This window comes from Nelumbo lutea, chromosome 3 (genome assembly GCF_056320005.1).
Source record: "Nelumbo lutea isolate HS-2025 chromosome 3, American lotus-T2T, whole genome shotgun sequence".
NCBI lineage: Eukaryota > Viridiplantae > Streptophyta > Magnoliopsida > Proteales > Nelumbonaceae > Nelumbo > Nelumbo lutea.
In genome coordinates, this window is record NC_142686.1 from 102,923,141 (window position 1) to 102,947,275 (window position 24,135).

The following is a 24,135-nucleotide window of genomic DNA, read 5'->3' on the forward strand; positions in this document are numbered from 1 at the left end:
GAGAATAACTTGCTGCTGTATAAACGCCGAATGGTGATACCACAAGATTCAACCCATATTCAGCAGCTTCTGGAAGTGTTCCACTCATCCCCAGCAGGAGGACACTCAGGGATCCTGCGCACTTACAAGAGACTAGCCACCCAATTCCACTAGAAAGGCATGCGAATTTCGGTCAAAAAATTCATAGCTGAATGCGTCATTTGCCAGAAAAATAAGACAGATACCCAGTCTCCAGCAAGACTGCTACAACCACTCCCAATTCCTACACAAGTGTGGGCAAATATATCCATGGACTTTATAACGGGGCTTCCCCTTTCCTATGGCAAGTTTGCCATTCTTGTAGTGGTTGATAGATTCACCAAATATTGCCATTTTCTCCCTTTGTCCCACCCCTTTACAGCTTCCATGGTGGTTGAGATTTTTACTAAGGAGGTGGCACGACTGCATGGTACCCCTAACTTTATTGTCTTAGACCGCGACCCTATTTTTTTGAGTCGTTTCTGGGCAAAACTTTTTCGACTATAGGGAGTGAAACTCTTAAAATCTACCAGCTACCACCCTCAAACAGATGGGTAGATTGAGGTGGTCAACCGAAGTTTGGAAACCTATTTAAGGTGCTATGCAGGGGATAGGCCACGTCAGTGGCTCAAGTGGCTTCATTGGGCAGAATGGTGGTACAATACCATGTATCAGAGTGCAACAGGAATGACTCCCTTCCGGGCTCTATATGGACGGGACCCACCTCCCCTACTCCCATATGAGAAAGGGTCTTCAGCAGTAGCAGCAGTAGAAGACCAACTCCTCCAGCGAGATAGGGTGTTACAAGATCTCAAATCCCACCTCCATCGAGCCCAACAGTGGATGGCAGACTCCTACAACAGAAGGCATAGGCCTGTCCAGCACCAGATTGGGGAGCAAGTCTTCCTTAAATTACAACCATACAAGCAAGTTTCAGTAGCAGGCCACCGATGGAACAAACTGAGCCCTAGGTACTTCGGCCCATTTTGGATTGTGGAACGCATTGGGTCGGTGGCATACAGGCTTGACCTCTCAGCAACATCAAAATTACACCTTGTATTCCATGTATCCTTATTGAAGAAATGGCCAAAAACAGGAGCAATGACAACAACCACCCTCCCATCATTCTCGGAAGATGGCCAAGTTCAAACTGAGCCCACTCAGATAACAAATTTCAGATGGATACGCAAAGAGAATCACATCGAACTAGAGGCATTGGTGGTATGGTCAGGTTTCCCAATTGAGGATGCAACTTGGGAACCTTACTTGGATTTACATAATAGATTCCCACATCTTGACCTTGAGGGCAAGGTCGCTTTCAAGGGAGGAGGGACTGTTGAGACACAAATAAAGGGAACACAAGTGTACAAGAAAAGGCCACGCACGCCAACCTTTAAAGAATGTAACTAACAACCAACCACTAGAACAAACTAAATAACAAACTAGACAAGTGGACTGGACAAGTGGAGAGGTTGGTATAACAGAATTGTAACAACAATATATAAATAAGGAAAGGAAGTTAGGAGGGGATATTCGATTTGGGAATACAATCTCTCTCTCTCTCTCTCTCATTTAGGAGGCAGGCTCCCTCGAAAGAGTCCTTGAGTTAGGCAGTTCCTAACATTTATTGGGAAGATGGGGTTTGGGACACTGACCAAGTGTGGCCCCTGTCATATGGTTAGAGTTTCCTGAGTCAATATACCAGAGATGATTTGGTGAGGGACAATAGGTTGGTGACTTACCAGGTAGATCAATAGCAGAGAAGGCTGAAGAGATGACCGGGGACATGAGCTATCGAATCCGTTCTTCAGACATGCCACCTGAAGTGTCATTTTGGCCAACCACATAAGTAATGGAGGATGCTGCATCTGATCCATCTACAACAGTTTGATAAGCCTTGTAGCTTCCTTTCTTCTGATTTGATCCATTGCTTTTCTGAGGCCGAGTAGGGCATTCAGTAATAATATGGCCGAACTGCTCATAGTAAGTGCATGTATCTGGAAAATATGGGGTGGAGTGGGGCAATTGGAAATCTAGGGATCCTCCTCCAAGTTGGGGTAACTCCCTTTGGAAAGTTATCATGAAGAATTTCTCTACTTTCTTGGAAGGAATTTCAGTCAAGATTGGCAAAGGGGATAGAACTAAATTTTGGAAGGACCCTTGGTGTATGGATGGCCCACTGGCTGATTCCTTTCCTCTCCTCTTTCAGTGTGCTTCTAATCAAGATTCCTCAGTGGCTGAGAGTTACTGTTTTTCAGGATATTCTTTTATTTGGACCCCCCCTCTTTAGGAGGAACTTATTTGACTGGGAGTTGGAAGAGGTTATGGAGCTGATGGATCTTCTTCAGAAGCAGAAGATAGACCTTTGCTTGGAAGATAGTTGGTGCTGGAAATGGAATCCTGATGTATTTTTCTGTCAAATCTCTAGCTTCCAAATTATGCAGCTCGGGCCCCACAGACTTCCTTGCTACTAAGATCTGGAATCCAACAAGTCCATCTAGATCCAATTTTCTGGTGTGGACAATGGCCCTTGACATTTGCCTTTCCAGATCAAATCTTGAGAGGTGTGGCATTCAAATCTTGGATCTTTCTTGTGGTCTTTGTGGTTCTCTCCTAGAATCTATAGATCATTTGTGTCTTCACTGCTTGGTCTCCTCTCAGGTGTGGGAGCACTTTCTGAAATCCATGTACATCAGCTGGGTTATGCCTAGGTCGGTCAAGGAGCTATTGTACTGCTGGAAAGTAAAAGGCCTAAATAAGAAAGGAAAATTAGTGTGGAGGACCATTCCTGCAGCAGTTTTGTGGTCCATTTGGACTGAAAGGAACAAAAACATTTTCTGTAATAGAGTTAAAAGTCCTGAAGAACTAGTGCAAAGAGCAGTGCACAAGCTGATCTCTTGGGTGTCTGTTACTGAGGAGTTCAGGCACCTGAACTTGCCTTTTTTAGTTCGGTCTCAGTCCTATTGGAGCTTGTAACTTGTGTTGTTCTCAGACTATTTTCCTTGGCCTGAGCTCTGTTTGTATGTTCTCTTTTTTTGAATAAAATTACCTCACCTTTTCCGAAAAAAAATGATGCAATTTTCGCATTATCAATTCTCCACTGATAAGACCCTTAATGTCTGAATCATTAGGTTTAACTACAGATCCATCCAGATATCCCCAGAGACCTTTCGCCTCCACACGAATCTGAAAATTAAATATCCAAAGTGCATAGTTCGTACCATTAAACTTAATAGGGAGAATCTCCATCCTTTCTGATGCCATTGAATCACAAGAGCAAGAAAACCACACTTCTAAACAAAGATTAGGGTTCAAATCAGAAGAAAGAGGTACCTTTCAGGCTTTCAGCTGATGTCCAGAAAAGGAAACTGTAAGGGTCTGTCGAACTCAGAAGTGGCTCAAAACCCTTCTAAATCAAATCTGATCCAAACCAAACCAATTAGAGTCCGTAGATCTGCTCTAGGCGACACTAGATCCGAATTTTCAGCTTGATCCGATGCCTCTAGAAGGAGATCCAACAAAAAAGAGAAATCTGATGGTGCAACAGTGCAGAAAAAGTGTCTGTAGAGTTCTGATCAAATGCAGCCTCAGATAAGGGATTCCAGAGCACTCGAGAGCCTCCCAAATACTATTAGGGAGTACTCTATATAGTAGAAAAGAAAAGGGTTACGAAGAGGTTATATGCAGATCAGATTGTGACCTGCTTTGATACCATGTTAGAGTCAGATCGGTGGGTGTGTCACTAAGTGGCTGTTGACACCCTAAAGGAGATATTTATATTAAAGAAGATAAAATGACAAATCTGCCCTTAGTGTACAAATTAAAGAGTACATAAAATATGTGTACAACAAAAGATGGTAAAAGTACAAAATTAGCGTTGCGGCTATATCTTCTCACTATCTCTACATCATTTTCTTATTTGAACAAAACTCAGTCTATCTTGACAATCCATGCTCTGAAGGTCCATTTAAGAGGTAGACTCCATCATCTTAATGCCCACTTCCAATCATCTTCCCGGTGCTCAGGTCTTGAGAAACACTATGGGTAGGAAAAAAGGTCACTGAGCAATTATGGGATTTTGTAAGAAAACTAACGAACAAATTTTGTGTAACTAGGGCACATGAAGATCGGATCCAAGAGAAAGGTTGTGAGTGAGTTTGACCTCTCCCTGACCTGAAATAGGGGTTTGAGATCCACCAACAACAATAATCTTGCCCTTCCTTGGGGTTAACTTGTATGAGGATAAATGTGAAGGCATACCAGTCATATGGGCACTAGCCCTAGAGTCTACAATCCATGGGTAAAAAGATGTGGAATAAGTAAGTGCAGTACCTGTCTTGGCATATGAACTAGATGGGAGAAATAAATAATAGAAATGTGGTAGCAATAATAGTAAAGCAATAATGTGGATCCTTTGCCCTCTATCTTGGAAGGGGTAGACTGGGTATGGTCCTAACCTTTGGCATTTTTTCTCACGAAGTGGCAACCCTCAGACTTGAACCCATGTTCTCGCACATTCCAGCCTGAGATTTTACCATTACACCAAGTAATGGCCCCTATCATATTTCATTGATTTTGTTTATTAAAATGCCCATGTGTCATCTCATTCATCAATGCCTATATTATAGCCTGCCATCTCATACAGTCTCATGTTAATCTTCATTCCTGAATATTGGAATTACTCTTAAGTATTTGAGGGTGAGCTTGAAATTTTGAACTTTCCTTGGTAAGATTCCATTACGCAAAAAGAAACCAACTTGAAACGATAGAAATTGTTCACAAATTCTCTTTTTCCACTTACTATCCCATGCTCGTATAGTAAAATTAACCTTGTCAATCCCAAATTATTATGAAAAGCCTTCTTTGAGTTAAGCATAAGAGGGCCACAACTCCAAAATACAGAGCGTGTTTGCATGCACATGTCATTTGTATTCTGTTTGTGATTATTTTATTTTGATCAGTAACTGAAATGTTATTGATTTGATGCGAAAGAATAAATAACTACAGAGTCACTTTGGTTGGGAGGTGGATGAGGCAGTGAATCTCCTGACCTGTTTTCAGTTTCAAGAGTTGCTCGTATAGTAAAATTAACCTTGTCAATCCCAAATTATTATGAAAAGCCTTCTTTGAGTTAAGCATAAGATGGCCACAACTCCAAAATACAGAGCGTGTTTGCATGCACATGTCATTTGTATTCTGTTTGTGATTATTTTATTTTGACCAGTAACTGAAATGCTATTGATTTGATGTGAAAGAATAAATAACTACAGAGTCACTTTGATTGGGAGGTGGATGAGGCAGTGAATCTCCTAACCTGTCTTCAGTTTCAAGAGTTGGATTATAGCTCGGAGGATAAGTGGCTTTGGAAGTGAAATTCTGATGGGATGTTTTCAGTTAAATCTTTGGCTGCTATGCTTGGTAGGAGGGTGTTCCTGATTTCCCAGTTCAGCAAGTGTGGAATCCCATTAGTCCGACTAAAGTCAGTTTCCTGATTTGAACTATGGCTCTTAATAAATGCCTTTCCAAGGAGAACCTTGTGAGCAGGGGATTTCAGATTTTGGACCTGTCTTGCAGCTTATGTGGGTGCAGTGCTGAATCTACTGATCATTTGTGTATTCACTGCTCGTTCTCTGCTCAGCTGTGGAACCACTTCCTCAACTTCTTGAAGGTTTGTTGGGTGATGCCGAGGTCGGTAAAAGAGCTGTTATGCTGCTGGCATATCTTGGGCTTGAGCAAGAAAAAGAAGACTTTATGGAAGATGATTCCAAGTGCTGTAATTTGGTGTATCTGGACCAAGAGGAACAGAAGGGTGTTTAGTAACAAGTTTCTAAGTCTGGACGACTTAACCCAGAAGTTAGTGGGCAAGCTGATTTCTTGGTTGTCTGTGGCGGCAGATTTTAGAAATAATGTGTCAGATGTACTTTTTTTCTTTGTCTTGATGGCTTATGTAATTGCTGAATAGATCAGTCAGCCTGTTCTGGGACTGATCTCAGCCTCTTGTGTGTATTTCTTTCTCAATAAATATTACTTTACCCTTTCCAAAAAAAAAAAAAACTACAAAGTCACTTGCTGATCCAGTATTCCAGTTATCGTTTCTTTGGTAGGCTAGCCCCATCCATCCACCCCCCATTTAGCCACTTTTCACAAAGTACCTTCAATCCATGAGCCCGAAATAGCTTGTCCATGAGCCCCTTGCCTAGCTAATGTATCATTCAATCCATTGCTGATCTCTTTACCCATTTGAAACTCCCATTTTTGTAGCCAGCTGCTCCACTACTCACTAAGATGTGTCTGTACATCCAAGGACCTTCATTTTTTGTTTTTGATCCTGATTACCACCTTAGAGTCACCTTCTAACACAAAACTACTATATTTGAGAGATTTTTCCATTCTTAAACCTTGCAATGCTGTTAGTGCCTCAGCCCAAATTGAGTTGCCATAACCAATAGGCCTCAAATAGATTTTAAGTACAGGTATTGTGCCTTGACTATCTCTAAAAAATCTTCAATGCCTGAGTACCTTAGGTTACCTAAACTGCACCCCAAAATTCAACTTTCTCTGATGGGGACAATCACCTGGTTTCATCATATGCTGCCTGGATACGTTGAGATGGTATTAGATATGAAATTTATGCTAAAAATTGATTTATCTGACACAATATGGCACCCTTGTACAGATATCTGGGTTTTATAGCTTTCACGATGATTTTTTCAATGATCTTGTATGTGCTTTATCTTGAAAGATTCTAGAGTTTCTACTCATAGTCTCCAAAACTTTGCTATCCTGGTGCATCTCTACATTATCCAGCCTCTCTTCTTAGGTGGGGAGAAGAATGAATCTTGGAAAAAATGATCCATGCCCATTGAAGGATGCCACCTGCAACTAAAGAGAGAAAAGAAAACTCCCAAATACCAGTTGCAGATGGTCAAGTGGTTAGAAAATGGCATGCGGATTTACAACTTGCTTTACTCTAGGGGTTTTCTATTTAAACTATTTGTGATTGTTGAAACAGTGCAAACAAGAAATATGATAAAATCTGGTAAAGGTTTTACTCTGGCTGTTGATGAAACCCTTTCCGTCCATCCAGAAAACATTGACTTGAATCTTTGTTGGGATTACATCTTCTGTTGTATAATTGCCACTAGGCAAGTAGCTAGATGCCGGAGCTCCGGTTTTCTATTTTTGCAAATACTGGAGGAACCTCATTTTAATGGGTCAACTTGGTAAAGGCCTTGATTGATAATCTGGCAAATTTTCAAAAAATAACTGGATCTGCTACTACCAGTTCTTTCATGGCTAAATGTGTTATTTTTTAGAGTTGGTATAGTGATTTGTAGATTTTCGGTGTTAGATCTTTTAGTGAGACTCCCTCTTTAGAGTCACTATGTGCAATTTGCTTCTGATAAATGCAGATATCTCTTTTCCCCTGTTTTGTGTTTTCAAATTTCTTCTTCCATTTCATGCAGCTGCTTTAGCCAATTGGAGTTTGATCTCTTTGGTTGATTTGGTAGCTTTTCTTGGCATTCAATTTACTACTACGAAAATAGGTAAGCTGCTTCCAGTAGTTGATCACTTGGGCTTGATTAGCAAGACAATTGAAACATATCTGTTTGTCATTTATGGTTGGATTATATTTGTATTCTAAATTCTGAGTGACTACAACTGCCATTTTTCCATGATTAGGATTTGGTTTCCGGAGGCGTTCTCTTGTATCATGGTATATTCTTATCTACTCACTGTTTGCTATACTGTCCCAAGCAATATTTTATATTATTTGGGCTATTGAGGGGGATAAATGGAGTATAGCAGATGCTTGGTGGGCCAAGTTGGTTGGATATGTTAGGTGAAAGCTCTTTCTTATGTTTTCTTTCTTTGTAATTTATTTTCAAGTTACTTTTTAATCAGGAATTGTTTTTTTTTTTCTTCCAGTTGTTGGCAGTATTGCTTTTATTACAAATTTTGCTTCATTTAAAAGAAATGCTCTGGCGCATATTACTTTTTTTTTTTTTTTTGCAGTGTCCAGAACTCAAGATTTTCATCTATAATTAACTTCTTGGTCATACAACTATTAGTGGCTTTTGTTGCTACGGTTGAAATCTATGGAAATAGATTTGGTCTGGTTCCATGGCGAGATTCTTGTTGGGGAAGTTTTTCATCATGTGTTGAAAGTTTAGGTTTGTTAATGTAGCAGTTGCAGTCTTCAATATCTTTTACCTGATTATATTGTCCCCCCCCCCCCCCCCCCCCTCCTCTCTCTTTTTATTGTGCTTATTCATGCAGTTCTTTAGAATTTCTTCACAAACGGACTTGGGAATTTCATCTTTAGACTAAGATGTGGTATTTTCCCATGAGTAGGAATGCAAAAATTATAGTAACAGTTACCTTGGGAACTTATTAAGTTGTCAAAGTGGTAGATCATAAAATGAAAGAAGACATTTCACTGTTGTAGTATTTTAAGTAAAGAGGCTGGTATTGACCACAGTTTGTCTAGCATGTCCTTTATGAAATATCCCATACTGTTATGCAAATGAAGAAATATCCTTGTTAATTGGGAAAAATTTACCAAATGGTTCAGCTTTCCTGAGTTGATATAGGGTCAAGTTGTTTTCACTTGACCATTATTGTGGCATACCAAGATTGGGTTTTTATCCATTGTTAATCTTAATTTGCAGAAACATGTGTCCATTTTTTGAATTTTAATTTTTTTAGTGATTTTGCAGCGACACGTGTCCATTTTTATTTTAATTTCTTCTTTTGTTTCCTTGAAGGTTCTCATCTTAGAGTTGCATGTTGCTTATTTTTGCCTGTTATTCAGCTGGTAGTGGGAATTAGCCGTCCCTCTTGGGCTTCCCTACCATTCTTTATTTGTAGTTGTGTTGGCCTTGTTGATTGGTCTCTAACAAGCAACTTTCTTGGCCTTTTTAGGTAAGTTCTTTGAAATCCCTTCTTTCCTTTTTACCTGCTAGTAGACAATTTTTTTCCTTGTCAGTGTTTGTATTTATTGTTCCAATCTGATTTTGGTCAATTTGATGACTTACACTTACATCTATGGGTTTGAAGGTGGTGGAGGCCTCTTCTATTGTATGCGGGTTTCAACATTGTCTTGCTTTATGTATATCAGCTTCCTGTTGGGTTCCCCAATATGTTCCGAATGGTGGCAGACCTCATTGGGCTTTACAAAATAACTTCAACCTTGGAGTGGCCAGAAATCTGTTCTTGTCTTTCTCTCCTTATTTTTTACTTCATGGTATCCCTTCATGCTCTACTTCCAAATTTAGGACCCAGCTGCACATGCTGAGAAGGCTTTCTTTTAAGTGAGAAGGGTTAATATATATACATCAAATTGCTTTAGTACAGGCTCTAGAATTTAAGTTCTATGCATCCATTATAGTTTAACCTTTCTTAGTGGTGGAAAGCTCATTCCTTGTATGATGTTTTCCACGTCAGGTCTTTGAAGTCTCTATCGGGCATCAAAACTTTGTTGGATATTTTTTATTATTCATGCATTTTTGTTTTGTATATTGGTTGCATCACTTCCCGAAGAAGGTAAATTGGATTGTATTAATTAAAAAGATGGTGGATATTTGAGAGGATGCACACATGTATATAGTATATTGCACTTTCATCTTCAAAAGAGAAAACCTGATAGGTACAGGGCTACCACTTAACCTCCCCATCCCAACAAAAAAAAAAAAAAAACTTTGCATATCTACTTTACACAGATCAGCAGGAATCAAGTCCATCTTACTAGAAATCTAGTGAAAGTGGTTCTGAAGGCGCTTAGGTTATCTCCAATTTCATTTGGTAATGCATCAGTCTCCATGGACCCAACCCAACTTTTTTGTCCTCTTAATGGCATTTACTGAATCCCCAAGAATATTGGTTATAATTCTTTTTTTTTTTTACATTTATTTGCATAAGAAACTAGCTTTCATCTGAACTTTTTTAACTAGCAATGAGAAATTGGAAGAGAGGAGGCTTTTGGCTTTTTTATAGCAATGAGGAGAATGAAGTGGGGTGGTGATATTGGAAGAAAAGGGGGGGAGGCAACTGGCAAGGTGCACATATTAGCAAAAAAGAAGAAAAAGAGGATGTGTAGTAGTCAATAACCATCATGAAAGGTTTGGGAATATGGCAGGTGCAGAGTGCAGGGAAGGGGGAGGGGATGGAGAGCAGAATATAGGTGTTTATCTCGGCCGGGCTTTGGTTGTTTGGAGGGGGGTGGAGGTCTCTCCCTCTGTTGGCCTTTTCTTATTTTGTATTTGTTGGTATCGAGGAGGCCTTAGTGGTATATAAGCACACAACTCCTGGAAAAGCAGACTAAAGAATTCAACCTTGGGATACAACTAAAATTTTCATGGTCTACTGTTTCTTTAGAACACAGAGATCTGCCTAGTGGAAAGATTCTATTTCTGCATGTTTATGACCCTTAACTCCTTCAGAGGTGCCATTTATGGTTTGAAATGTTACTCTAGGCAAATGCCTGCCAAAGGTCAAATTATCAGCAGATATGTCTGTACTAAAGTAAATATAATTCAAAGGTAGCAACACTAACACCTTCATAATCAGTTTACAGGAAACTTCCACATTTAAGAAACTAATGCTGATACAGCACCTTTAACTCAACAAAAAATCATGCCAACTAGTGATTCATACCCAGAAAACATCAAAGCTGCCATAATTGGGCCAAACCAAGTGAAGAAAAATAGATTTTTTGAGAGTGGTTATAATTAGCAGGTATAAAAAATTAAACCAGAAATATTTATCGAAAAAAAACCAGAAATTCTCTCTTAGTAATCTACTGAATGACTTCCCATTAGTCCAAAACTATGAGTAGCATCATGAATTTCAGGTTACCTGCACAAATCATCACTTGTTTGTGTATACATACCAGAATACCCAAATCTGTATTTTCCATTATTATTCAAAGAAAAATAATTGAAAAGTATCCAATCCAATCTGAATCTCTTGATGATAGAGGGAAAAAAATTCATTTAGTGAAGTGGGAGGTGTCTTTGTGAAGGAAAAGGGGTGGATGTTTGTGTTAGAGTGAGAGGCACTTTGGAGAACGATCATCTTAAGCAAGTATGGGGCAGTTTAATTCGAGTGGGTTGCTAGAGAGTTCTTCGTGTCTTACAGAGTGGTTGTGTGGAAAGGAACTGTGAAATTTTATTAGGTGTTCATGAACAATATTTGATTCAAAATGGGGGAGGAGTTAAATTAAAGAATCTCGAAAAGGACAGAGGAGCTTGATCAAAAGGATGCTAGAAAAGAATGTAGTCAGGAGGATAGAACAGAGGTGGAACTTAAAAGTAGAACTAGAAGGGATCCTAAGGAAGGAAGAAATCTCTTGGAGACAAAAATCAAGATGTAAATGGCTCTTGGAAGGAGATGGTAATACAAAATTCTTTAACTCTTTGGCAAATGGAAGAAGGAAAAATCTAATTACCAGCATTAACATTGAAGGTCGGGTGACAAACAGGGAGGAGGAAATTTCTAAGTGTCTTGTGGATCATTTTAAATCAAATTTTTCCGCTGTAAGTGACAGTCACCTAAACTTGGAAGATTTGTATCGCATTAGAGTGCCTGAAACTCGAGCTGCCCTACTTAAAAGGACTTTCATTGTAGAGGAGGTTAATGAAGCAGTTTTCTCAATGGAGAGAGCCAAAACTCCGGGTCTTGATGGCTTTTCTATAGCTTTTTATCAAGATTGTTGGCAGATCCTAGAAGCTGACTTGATGGAGGTGTTTTTTTGAGTTCCACCGTAAAGGGAAAATTTCACCACACACGAATGGTCCCTTCCTTGCTCTAGTACCCAAAAAGAGAGAGGCTAAAACTCCAAAAGACTTTAGGCCCATAAGTCTTATTGGTAGTCTCTATCATAGTTTTAAAGACGCCAAGGCGAGGCTAGGCGACCATGGGGCGCCTAGGCGCCTAGGTGATGGAATTTAAAAATAAGAAGCCGATGAATTTCTACCCCTTCTGAAATAGTTTTTTTGGTTTTATGTATTCTGCACTTACTTTTGTGCTTGTGTTTCTTGTAGTGTTGCTTGATGAGAACAAGTACTAAAATAAAAGAAGAAAATGAAGAAGAAAAGTACCGCTCCTGTTCTAGACCTAGAAAAGCTGGTGAAAAGATATTAAAACAAAAGAAGAAATATGAAGAAGAGAAGAAGGGGCGGAGCCCCTGTTTCAGACACCAATGCTGAGAACAAAAAAAGCTGAAAAAAATGCAAGAAATTAAGAACAAAAGAAGGGGATGGAGACCCTGTTCTAGACCCAGAAAAGTTGGTGAAAAAAGACTAAAATAAAAGAAGAATGTGAAGAATTAAAGAAAGGGCTGAGCCCTCGTTTCAGACACAAATAGTGAGAGAAAAAAAGCTGAAAGCACACAAACAATTTAAGAACAAAAGAAATGATTCAACAAGCTTTGGGAAAAGATACAAAAAGGAAGAGAAAAATGGGGCATAACCACTGTTTTAAACCAGGAACAAGAAGAAGATTATTTTGTCGGTGTGTGTGGGAATGATGGAGGGTTGCTGTTCTCTCCTCTTCCTTGGTTCGATTCTTTCGTCAAAGTGAAACCCTTGAAGATTATTTTGTTTTTACTTTCCTCACAAAAAAAACATGATAACATGCAACAGGCTCTATTAAAAAATCTAAAACCAACCAATTAAATATTATATATTTTATATCTATTTTTATTTAATAAATACTATAATTATATATGTGTTTCAATCCCCTAAGCATGCACTTAACATATATTTTCTTCGTGTTTGGATGAGGCACTTTTTGAAAGGTGTCTAGTTGCCTAGGCGTCGCCTTGACAACTATTGGTCTCTATAAAATCATTGCTAAAGTTTTGGTAGGAAGATTGAAATCTGTGTTACCTTTGGTAATCTCCCAAAATCAAGGAGCTTTTGTAGAGGGGAGACAAATAATAGACCAAATCATTGTGGCAAATGATTGTATGGCTGAAAAGAAAGAACAAGGAGGGAGAGGCCTAATTGGTAAGGTGGATCTACAAAAAGCCTATGATATGGTGGATTCATCCTTTTAGTTCTTATGGAAAAGTTTGGGTTGGGTGAGAGGTGGAGGATTTCTAATAGATGGAGTAGCTAAGGATTTCTTCCTAGCAAAAGAGGATTAAGGCAAGGAAACCCCATTTCTCCCTTCCTTTTTATATTTGTGGCTGAGGTGTTAAGCAAAATGTGTGTAAAGGCTCATCTAAATAATTTGCTTAGAGAATGGAAAGTTGGTAGGGAGGAGGTTGTTGTCACCCACTTACAATTTATAGACAATTTAATCATCTTTTGTGAGGATTGCAATGAATCTAGTGTGAGGAACTTGAATCATTTAGTTAATGGATTCCAAAGGGTATCAATGTTCAAAGTGAATTGAGGGAAGAGTTGTGTGGCAGGAATTAATATGGGAGAACAAGATATTCAGGAGGTGGAAAAAATGCTAGGTTGTGAGATTAGGAGTTGGCCCCTAGAGTATCTTGGTATGCCATTGGGGGGTAACCCTAGGTTAGAAAGTTTTTGAAAACCGGTAATAGGAAGGTTCGCAAAAAAGTTAGTTTTTTGGAAGAGGAGTTACATTTCTATGGGAGGAAGAGTTACTCTAATTAGATCCACCTTAGCCAACTTGCCTACCTACTTCCTTTCCACTTTTAGAATACCAGTTAGAATTGCAAAGAATTTGAAAAAAAATATGAGAGATTTCTTGTGGGATGCGAGGTGTATGCCAACCAATGTTTTAAAACGCAGAGGCGTGATGCGAGGTGTGACGCGAGGCGTTCCACTACCTAGAGGCGTGAGGCGTAATTCAGAACGCAAGTGGCGTAAGCCTCCTGAACACAAGGAGGCATAAGCCTTCTTAAGAGGAGGGGGTTAGGAGGAGGGTGAAGAGGAAGGGGGGATCTCATTTTTTTCTTTATTTTTTAATAAAAATCTTTTATATTAAGAAGAATAAAGATGCATAACAGTAGTTCAAAGGGGCAGGGGGCAAACCATTTTCTTTCCCCTTATCTTTTCTTCCCTTCCCTTTCCTTTTCTTTTGTTTCCTTTTCTCTTTTTTTTTCTTCTCTTTCCTTACCTTTTCTTTCCTTTTCTTTTCTTTTCCTTTCCTTTCTTTTCCTTTTTTTCTTTTTTCTTTTTTTTTTCCCGTATTTTCATATTAGGTGTGCATGAGGCGCAAGAGGTGTACGCCTCTAGCACGCCTCATTAAAAAAGCGCAAGAGGTGTACGCCTCTTGCACCTGAGGCAAACCTAAAGAATTGGGAGGACTTGGAATTCAGAATCTAGAAAAGAGAAATACAACTCTACTAGGAAAATGGCTCTAGAGATTTCCTTTAGAAAGAGATAGATTGTGGCACTAGGTCATCGAAAGCATTCACAATATGACAGAAAATGGCTGGGATGCAAATTTGGCACCTCATACTCATCCAAGATCCCCTTGGAAAGTAATAATAGAGGTATTGCCAACCTTTCTTAGTTTCACATAGTTTGATGTGGGCAATGGGGAGAGGGTCCTATTTTGGGAAGATCTTTGGCTTTGGGATCTACCACTGAAACAACAATTTCCCTTACTCTTTTCTCTTTCCAATTACAAGGTTGAACCCATCTCAAAATTTGGTTTACCATCAGAACTTGGTATAAATTGGGATTTTGGGATAGGAGAGGTCTGAGAGGTTTTGAGCTTAATTCCCTCGTCTTCTTATTGTCAAAGTTCGAAAATGTTTTTTTTTGGACCCTAACTCTCCAGATGGAAGAATTTGGTTCCCTTCGCCTAATGGCCTTTTCTCTTGTGGTTCCTTCTTTAACCTTCTTGTCTAGTCAAAGCCTTTGGGGGAAGTTTTCCCGGTTAAAGAAATTTGGTGCAAACCTATTGCTCCTAAAGTACAAGCTTTGTGTTGGGAAGTGCTCCTTGGGAAGATCAAAACCTGTGACTTTCTATAGACAAGAAGGCCAATAAATGCCTTTCTCCTCATGTGTGTACCCTTTGCAAGGAAATTGGTGAGACCTTTCCTCATTTACTTGTTACCTGCCCTTTTGTGGAGGACAGTTTCTTAAGGCAACAGAAGAGAGGAAGAGTTATGTGAACAGGTTATTAAGCCAAAAGAGCAAGGGGGTCTAGGATTGGGAAACATTGCCCTAAGGAACACCACATTGTTGGGTAAATGGTTATGGAGATTTCCCTTTGAAAGATATAGGTTGTGGCACAAAGTAATTGCGCAAGCATTCATGGTCTAGATTGCAATGGCTGGGATGCTAAATTGGCTCATCACTCCACTTCAGCCTCTCCTTGGAAAGCTATTCACGAAGTCTACCCTACATTCTCTAGTTCCATCTGTTTTGATGTGGGAAAGGGGAATATAATCCGTTTTTGGGAAGACCTTTGGGTTGGGGAATTACCACTTAAATATCAATTCCCTGACCTTTATACCATTTCCGACTTCAAGAATGAAACCATTTCTAATTTGGGTGTGGCTTCCAATTCAGGTATCAACTGGAATCTTGGTTTCAGAAGAGGCCTTAGGGATAGAGAGTGTATCTTGTTGACTGAATTCCTTGGAACCTTGCAATCAGTTTACTTAGACCCTAATTTGGAGGATTCTAGATTCTGGGTAATCTCTTCAGAAGGGCTCTTCTCTTGCTCCTCTTTTTTCAGTCATCTTGCTTATGCTAGGCCCCAAGGGGTAGCTCTCCCAGTGAAAGAAATTTGGAGCAAACCTACTCCAAAAATCCAAGGTTTCTGTTGGACCCTTTTCATTGGTAAGGTAAATACTTGTGACTTGCTGCAGAGAAGGAGGCCATCCACTAGCCTCTCTCCTCATATGTGTTTTCTTTGTAGGAATAGTGGAGATTCCCTCTCCCACTTATTGATCTCTTGCCCATTTGCACGTCGTATTTGGGAATTTTTCTGTTCTCTCTTCGGTTGCAGATGGGACCCTCCCCAAGAGGTGACATACATTTTCAGTCCTAACTTCATGAGGCAACCAAAGAAGAGAGGGAGAATTATGTGGAAAGTTACCAAAAGCGGCTATTGCTTGGGGAGTATGGGAGGAAAGAAATAATAGAATTTTTGTTGGAAAATCTAGAACTCTGGAAGAGGTCATTGACAACATAAAACTGAGGGTTGCATTGTGGATAAAAACCTTGGACAGTTTTCAAGTTTTCTCTGTAACTGACATCTAAAGGACATGGAAAGAGATAGCACAGCCCTCTAGGGGCAAGGAAACTGTAAGAGTTGAGTGGAAACCACCAGAGGTAAACAAAGTGAAACTGAATTTTGATGGAAGCTCTATGGGCAACCCGGGAGTGGCAGGAATTGGGGGAGCAATCGGAAATGAAGAATACAAGATGTTGGCTCTATATTCAGGACCAATTGGTATTACAAACTCAACAAAGGCTGAGTTATTGGCATTATTACAGGGCCTCTGATTGGCAAAGCAATTGGGTTTTAGTCAGGTGGAAGGGGGGGGGGACTCAAAATTTGTAATATCTTGGGCAACATGTAATTTACATGTCCCATGGGCCCTCAACTATACCTTCAGAGAAGCGGAGAGATTAGCAAAGGACATAAATGGTGATTTTAGGTGGATCAGGAGGAGTGCAAATGGGTTAGCAGATACTTTAGCCAAACAAGGGGCTGCAAGGCAGCAACTATATTGGGCCTGATTGTAACTTGGGTTGTAATCCTTGGGGATGACTATTGGGTCATCATTCTGTAATTAACTCCACATTTTAATTTATGAAGCAATCTTTTTGCTGATAAAAAAAAGAGTTAGGTGGAGGACAGCAAGAGCAGCGCTGATCTTGACTGTATGGGAAGAAAGAAATCGGAGAATCTTTAATGAGAAGAGCAAACCAAAGGAGGAACTGTTTGAAGCCGTAATAGTAAGAACAGCACATTGGGTCTCTTTCAATAATTTTCAACAAATGACATAATAAGATCCTGGACTGAAGTGGCACAAACAGTTAGACCTGCAGAAAGTGTAAGAATGGTTTGGAAACCTCCATCTTTTAACAAAGTGCAATAATTTTCAACAAATGACATAATAAGATCCTGGACTGAAGTGGCACAAACAGTTAGACCTGAAGAAAGTGTAAGAATGGTTTGGAAACCTCCATCTTTTAACAAATTGAAGCTTAGCTTGATAGGTGTTTTTAGATACCACGAAGGAGTAGTGGTGGCATTATTTTCAGGACCAATTGGCTTTGGAGATTCAATACAAGCTGAAGTGATGGCTGTCTTATATGGATTAAGGCTTGTTGTACAATTTGGAGTAAGGGAATTGGAAATGGAAGGAGATTCTCAGTTAGTCAAATCTTGGTCCAAGAATCTCAGATCAGCTTCATGGAAATACAGACATGCTTTTAGGTGGTGAACTATATGTGGCAGTACTACTCTTTCCTGTGGCATGCCGGATTTTCAACCTTCCTCACCTGCAGAAATATTTTCCTCTTGGCCAAGGTTTAGAGGAAGCAAGAATGATTTGGAGTTGTATCCCCATCCCAGTGTTCTGGACATTATGGAAGGTTGAAAGAATTATTTGGAGTTGTATCCCCATCCCTGTGTTCTAGACAAAGTGGAACAGCCACCACTTTGACTTTTGGATCTATTCTTTCTCTCTTCCCCTATCCATTCTTTTCTTTCTTTCCACTGGATTTTACTACAATCATCATCATCATCTAAGCCCTGTCCCAATTATATGCTTTCTTCTAAACCCACTTGAGGTGCATAAACACTAATTATGTTAATGGTATCCTCACCTAAAACAAGTCTAATTAATAAGTCTTTTATCTTCAACTCTTTTAACATTTGAAATTTCATTTTTTAGATCTTTGTCTAGTATCCTCTTTACTCCTACTCCATTTCTATTATTTACTTCTTCCATGTGCCATAGTTTGTGGACATCAATTTCTTTAGCTTTTTCCCCTTCCATTTAGTTTCTTTTTTTTGTAAAAGATGCAATATTAATCATTCTCCTTTTCATTGTTAATACTAATTCCATTGTCTTTTCTATTAATGTTCCTACATTCCAATTGGCCAATTGAATTTGTGTTTCTTTGACTAACTTCTTTGACTGCCCTTATCCAAAAGGATGAGGAAACCCTTGCCTATTTCTCTCCAGAACCGGATGTTGTTGTGGTGCATCACTTTTAGGAATGCGTTGGCATGCCTTTGCCCATTTCTCACTACACTTGGGTTAAGGTGTAGCACGTAGCTTCCAGTTAAAGGCCTAGCATAAGCATGAAAAGACAATTTAGGATCCATGACCATAAGAGTTTGGAAAAAGGTTCCAATAATGACTGCCAACTTGGTACAACCCTCATTTATCTGGGTTTGCGACCAGCAATGCAAGACAAGCTCACAGTGGCGGTGTTATCACTAATTTTTTTGATCAATAATCAATCATTTTGTTATATTAATTAAATAAAGGGAAAATACAATCAGTGCAAAGAACATGCCTATAATGTTTCCTTGTTCATTTCTGAAAGCACCTCCAATGTGTGAGGGTCCAAGAATTTCAATGCTACTCCCATTAAAGTTGAGTTTTATATACCCCCTCTTTGGTGTGGGAATTTGAGCGTTTCTCATTGTGAATGGCCTACGGATGACATCTGCAGCTTTCTATTTATTTGTATTTCATATTTCTACTTCTTTTGATGAATATCTGTCGATTAAAAATGTGAGAAGGCTAAAATGATCATTAGAAGATGAACTGCCAATTTACATAGAACACTTGTCTACAGCACTTGCTAAGGAAATCATGATAGACTAGTGTCTCTGCTATTACAGAAACAGGGGCCACAATTAGTAAGGTTTGCTGGGTTAACTCCTGGATGAGGATGAAAGCTCATTATCCATCTGCTAATGACTAACCACTTAACTTCTTTCGCACCTATTAAAATAAGAAAGGAAGCAAGAAAAAATCAAGGTTATACAATGGAATCTTTGCAATTTTTCTTCTCCTTGAACAGTGCCACTATTGACAATTAATACTGCTGCTGGAATCTTCTGCAGCCAGATCATTTCCCTCTACTCAGCTGATGTTGACCATTTTGACTTTGTGTTTTGTGCCCATGGTGCACTTGGATTCTGATCTGACAAATGAGGACTCCAGTTCAACAAATACACTATTTATACAGCTTTAGAAGGCCCACATAGAAGCAAATGCTGTATGATTCCTTAGGAGAGCATTTACCTTAATTATGAAGTCCAACTCTTTTATAAAAAAATATGCATGTCCATGCATTCCTTCTTTTGTTCAGTTTCTCTAGGGATAACTAATGGGGGTGTTTTATTAAAAAAGAAAGAAACAAAGTGGAGTACTTTTCTCTCTGTATTGATTTATTTTTATGTGTTGATCTATGCACTAACATGGTTTATGCTGTTGGTGTCCACACATTTTCATTGTTCTTTTCTCATCAGTTATCCTGTGTCAAAGGCGATCTGGAGGAAATGGATTTTATCTTGTCCATGCAAGAAAGAAACTTGACAGAGCAACTTCTTCCCTCAAGGCATTCATTTTTCATTCGTGAATCCAGGTAATTAACAACAAAATGTTTGTTTATGTTATACTGCCAAGGAAAAAAAAGGTTATTACCCAGTGCATGGTTCTGGGCCTCCTGGCATCCTAGGTCTTGGGAGGAGTGGACTGGTTATGGACTTAACCTTAATCATATTGGCATGAAATGGCTGTTTTCAGAGTTGAACCTGTGTTCGTGCTTGTCAACTAATGGTTTTACCATTGCATAGGAATGGCCCCTTATACCATTGAGGGTCTCCTTCCATAATGCTAACAAAGTAATATCCAGTTATCCAAAAACATCTATAGTCATCAACTCCATAATGGTTGATTCAACATTACCTTTGGTCTGATTCAGCTAAGGAGATTTGGGATAGTGTCACAGAAACTTATTTCCAAAAATTGAATGTTGCTAGGGCCTATAAATTGAAGAATGATGTCAATAGTTTAAGTCACTATGGCAGGAGATTGATGTATTGGAAGTGGTTGTTTGAGAAAGTACTAAGGATGCTGAGATTTATAGAAAGTTGAAGGAAAGGAACAAGGCTTTTGAATTTCTCACTAGACTCAACCCTGAGTTTGATGTAACCAAACAGAATATTTTGGCAAAGGACGAAGTGACTCTTGCTCAGGCATACACCATGGACATTAATGAAGAGAGCAGGCAGTAGGTACAATTACAGCTCCACCATTTTCAGCACATTTTGCACATGCAGGGATGAAGTCTAAGGGCATTAATGAAAAGAAATAAGTGATATGTGATCATTGTAAGAAGCTGAAGCATATTAAAGATACTTGTTGGAAACTACACCTAGAGCTTCTACCACAATGGTTCCGGAATAACAATAATAATAATGAGAAGATTGGGAAGACTGGAAATGCAAACATGGCTACTATTTCAAAGGGTGAAAGAGGGTGTGGTGGTGAGAAATTAACCGAGTAATTGGCTGTTGCAAAGGCAGAATATGAAAAATATGGAGGCTGATAAACCACTTGGAGACCATAGTTGCAGGTTCCAACTCTTTAGGCAACACTTCTCATCCGCCTTTGCATACTTAGGTATTTGTGCTCTTGCAAATCATGCCACTATGTCAGGTAATTGTAGAATCCCTTAGATTATAGATTCTAGTGCTTCTGATCATATGACTATCATGTTCAATCTTTTTAGCTTGTACCAATTCCTTTTTGGCCGTGAAAAGATATCCCTTGCTCCTATTTCAGGTAAGGGGGAGTGGGGGACATAAGTACCTCAGTCTCTCTTGTTTTATCTTCTGTTCTTCATGTTCCTAAACTTAATACTAATCTTTTGTCGGTTAGTAGTTTAGCAAAGTCTTTAGGAACTGAATCTCGGAAGATGATTGGGAGTTGCCATGAGGTGAATGGGATATACTAGCTGTATATACCTGACAAGAGTCTAGTACCACCTCAAGGAATTGTTTTGGAGTCTATTTGATTAGAGTCTATTAATCGAGTCATTCTATGTCATTTACATTTTGGTCATCTTTCCTTTTTTTCTTCGAGTCATTTGCTTCCAGACTTTTAAAGCAAACTGGAGGAATAAAATAACCCCATTCAGCTTGAAGAGCAAACATATTGAGGCAAATATACATTTTATATGGGTGAGAGTAGCATTTGGATATGTCTGTCTACCATTTGTTGTTTTAGAAGAACAGTTGGCAAATATTCTCACCAAGAGAGTTCCTAAGGCTAAGTTGCAACACTATATAAGGAAGCTACGCATGATCGATATCCATGTTCAGCTTGAGGGGGAGATATTGAGTTAGGCAGCTCCCTTGTTGTCCCTTTCTTTATTTCTTTGTTTTTCTTTTATTGTTGTGGGTTTTAGTTATTATGGGCCTTAGGCCCCTTTTGTTGTGTTTATTTCTTTTCTTTCTCTTATTCTTATTAACAACCACCCTACTAGGGGCATTTATATAACCTCCTTTTTAATTATGATTGATTGAGCTAAAAGTGAAGGGGGACTGGGGCTGGGGAACTTGAAGAAGAAGAATGAAGCTCTGTTAGGGAAATGGTTATGGAGATGGTCCAAAGAAAAGGAGAATCTGTGGGCTAAAATAATCCTAAGTATTCATGGGCAAGAGGCAGCTAGCTGGGATCCGGGACTATCATCTTGGGCTTCAAGAGCTTCTCCTTGGAAGTCCATTCATGCCATCCTTCAGTCTTTTCTTCCCTTCATCAGGTATGATCTTGGTTTTGGTTTGTTGGTAAATTTTTGGGAACACACTTGGGTGGGGGATTTTCCTTTGAAAGAGCAGTTCCTCTCCTTGTATGCTCTGTCTAGGTTTAAAAATGAACCAGTAGCAACCTTTGCTACCCTATCTAATTCTGCTATTGGTTGGAAATTGGGTCTTAGAAGGGCTCTCAGAGATTCTGAGTTGGAACCCATTTTGAATTTGCTTAAAATCTTGGATGAGGTAGCTCTTGAACCTTCTAGTGTGGACTCTAGGGTTTGGTCTCTTGTCCCTTCGGTTATCTTCTCCTGCTGCTCTTTTTTCAAAGCATTGACACAACCTAGTCCGGTACCTGGGTGTTCTTTTCTGGTCTGGAAAGTTTGGGGTAGCCCTATCCCTCCTAGGGTAAGTGCTTTTTGCTGGGAAGCAATCCTAGAAAAGTGTAACATTTGTGACATACTTAAAAAGAAAAGGCCTAATTGGTGTTTATCTCCGCATTGGTGCATCTTATGTAAGAAGAATGGTGAAAGCTATTATCACTTGCTTGTTTCTTACCCTTTTGTTTCAGAGATTTGGTGTTGGTTCTTTTCTTTATTTGGTTGTAGGTGGCCCTCCCCTTCAAGCGTGCAAAGCTTGTTCAGTTCCACTCCAGTGAGGGGTTTAAAGAAAAGTAAAATTTTGTGGAGATGTGCTAGAGCTGCTATTTGTTGGACGGTCTGGGAAGAAAGACATCAAAGATTATTTCATGACAAAGAGAAAAGCAAGGAAGCCCTCATAGAAATTGTTTATGTTAGGGTGGCACACTGGGTCAAGTCTTTGAAGCTTTTTGAAGCCTATTCAGTAGGAGACATCATTAGAAATTGGGAAGAAGTGGCTCGGTCAGCTCCTATGTCTAGTGCTATTGGACCTGTTTGGACTCCAACAGATTTGGGTTTCATCAAATTGAACTTCGATGGTAGCAGTGAAGGTAATCCAGGCCCTTCAGGCATAGGTGGGGTCCATAGTTGCATCTCAGGGTGTCACATGAATACTCTCAATGTGGGGTCCATAGTTTCCTACACCCAACATGTATCTCTGGTGTGTCTTGTCTTCTGATAGTGAGTGCACCAAAGTTTACTCTTGTCGTCCATTCTCTTTTGAGAATCACCCTTCTTAAAGGGGCCTCCGACATTTGAATCTGTACATCCTCGGATAACTAGGGCAACCGGCTCCCCCTCTGCACAATTCATCACACTTTTTCTACTTTCTTCTGACTGGACTAAGGTGTAAACCTCTTGAACTGATGGCAAGTCTTTATTTCCCAAGATCTGAACTCTAATAGATTCATATGAAGGGTTCAATCCCAAAAGAAAAGCAAATACCTGTTGCAGAGAAACAAGTGACTTGTATGCCTTTGCATCTTCATCACATTTTCAATTCACATTCTGATAGTGATCCAGTTCTTTCCAGATTGATGTCAGATATGAGTAGTACACTGAGAGACTCCTCTCCCCCTGCTTGCAAGTAGGGGATTCAGCTTGCAGTTGGTATATCTTGGCATAGTGGCTTTGCTCTGAATAAGTAAATTTGGCTTGTTCCCATATTTCACAAGCTGTTTCAGCCCACATGAATGTCTTCCTTACTTGTGGCAGCATGGAAACCAAGAGCCATGACATCACCATACTATTTCTTGGTTTCACCTATCATATTTAGCACTTTCATTCTTCGGTTCCTTCACTTTTCCATTAATGTATCCCATTTTCCCCCTAGCAGTGATGTAGAGTTTTATTCCCCTAGACCATTCAAGGTAGTTTAGTCCAGCAAAGAGAATTACAGCCATGGGAAAATTAATATCCATTCCCCCACTCACTCCATTTTGACTTCCTAAAACCCCCGAAGTAGCAGAATTCTTAGAGGACATGGTCAAAAAAGAATTTCGGTCTCAACACTCAACTTAGGATCCCTCCTTACACAAAAAAAAAAAAAAAAACTTAGCTCCACACAAGTAAGCAGCTCACACACACACACACACACACACACACACACTTTGGTTTGGACTCAAACTAAGCACAAAACAGCACCAATTTCCAGAAAAAAAAGGCAAGATCAGACTGTTTTCAGACCTGTACAGGTTAACAGTCCCAACCTACCAATCTTCCAGAATGTCTAAGTACATTAACCATCAGGAGAGATCCTTAAAAACTTGTAATCATACCAAAAACTGGGGATAACAGGTCATCCGTGACCTATAGTCACCTTTTCACAGGTACAGGAGCACACAATCCAAGAAAAAAGAGGTATAAACCTCACAAAGGTCTGACAACATTCAGCAGCCCAGATTCATTTGATTTTTCTCTTGGTACACGATCAAGAATGATAAAAGAGAAAAAAAAGGAAGGACTGTACCAG

At 39.4% G+C, this 24,135-nt stretch overlaps 1 protein-coding gene across 4 annotated transcripts in view; it reads left to right on the plus strand.

Moving 5' to 3' along the window:
- LOC148867270 (piezo-type mechanosensitive ion channel component) overlaps positions 1 to 24,135 on the plus strand; it is a 95,925-nt gene that overhangs the window by 7,319 nt on the left and 64,471 nt on the right. The window contains exons 2-7 of one of the 4 annotated variants that reach the window (XM_088977999.1): positions 7,485 to 7,565; positions 7,702 to 7,861; positions 8,035 to 8,192; positions 8,787 to 8,943; positions 9,079 to 9,265; positions 19,459 to 19,574. In XM_088977999.1, the coding sequence (XP_088834125.1) occupies positions 7,485 to 7,565; positions 7,702 to 7,861; positions 8,035 to 8,192; positions 8,787 to 8,943; positions 9,079 to 9,265; positions 19,459 to 19,574 (859 nt within the window). Of the gene's footprint in view, positions 1 to 7,484; positions 7,566 to 7,701; positions 7,862 to 8,034; positions 8,193 to 8,786; positions 8,944 to 9,078; positions 9,266 to 19,456; positions 19,575 to 24,135 lie in introns of those variants that run through there. The other 3 variants (XM_088978002.1, XM_088978001.1, XM_088978000.1) reach the window with 3 other exon arrangements.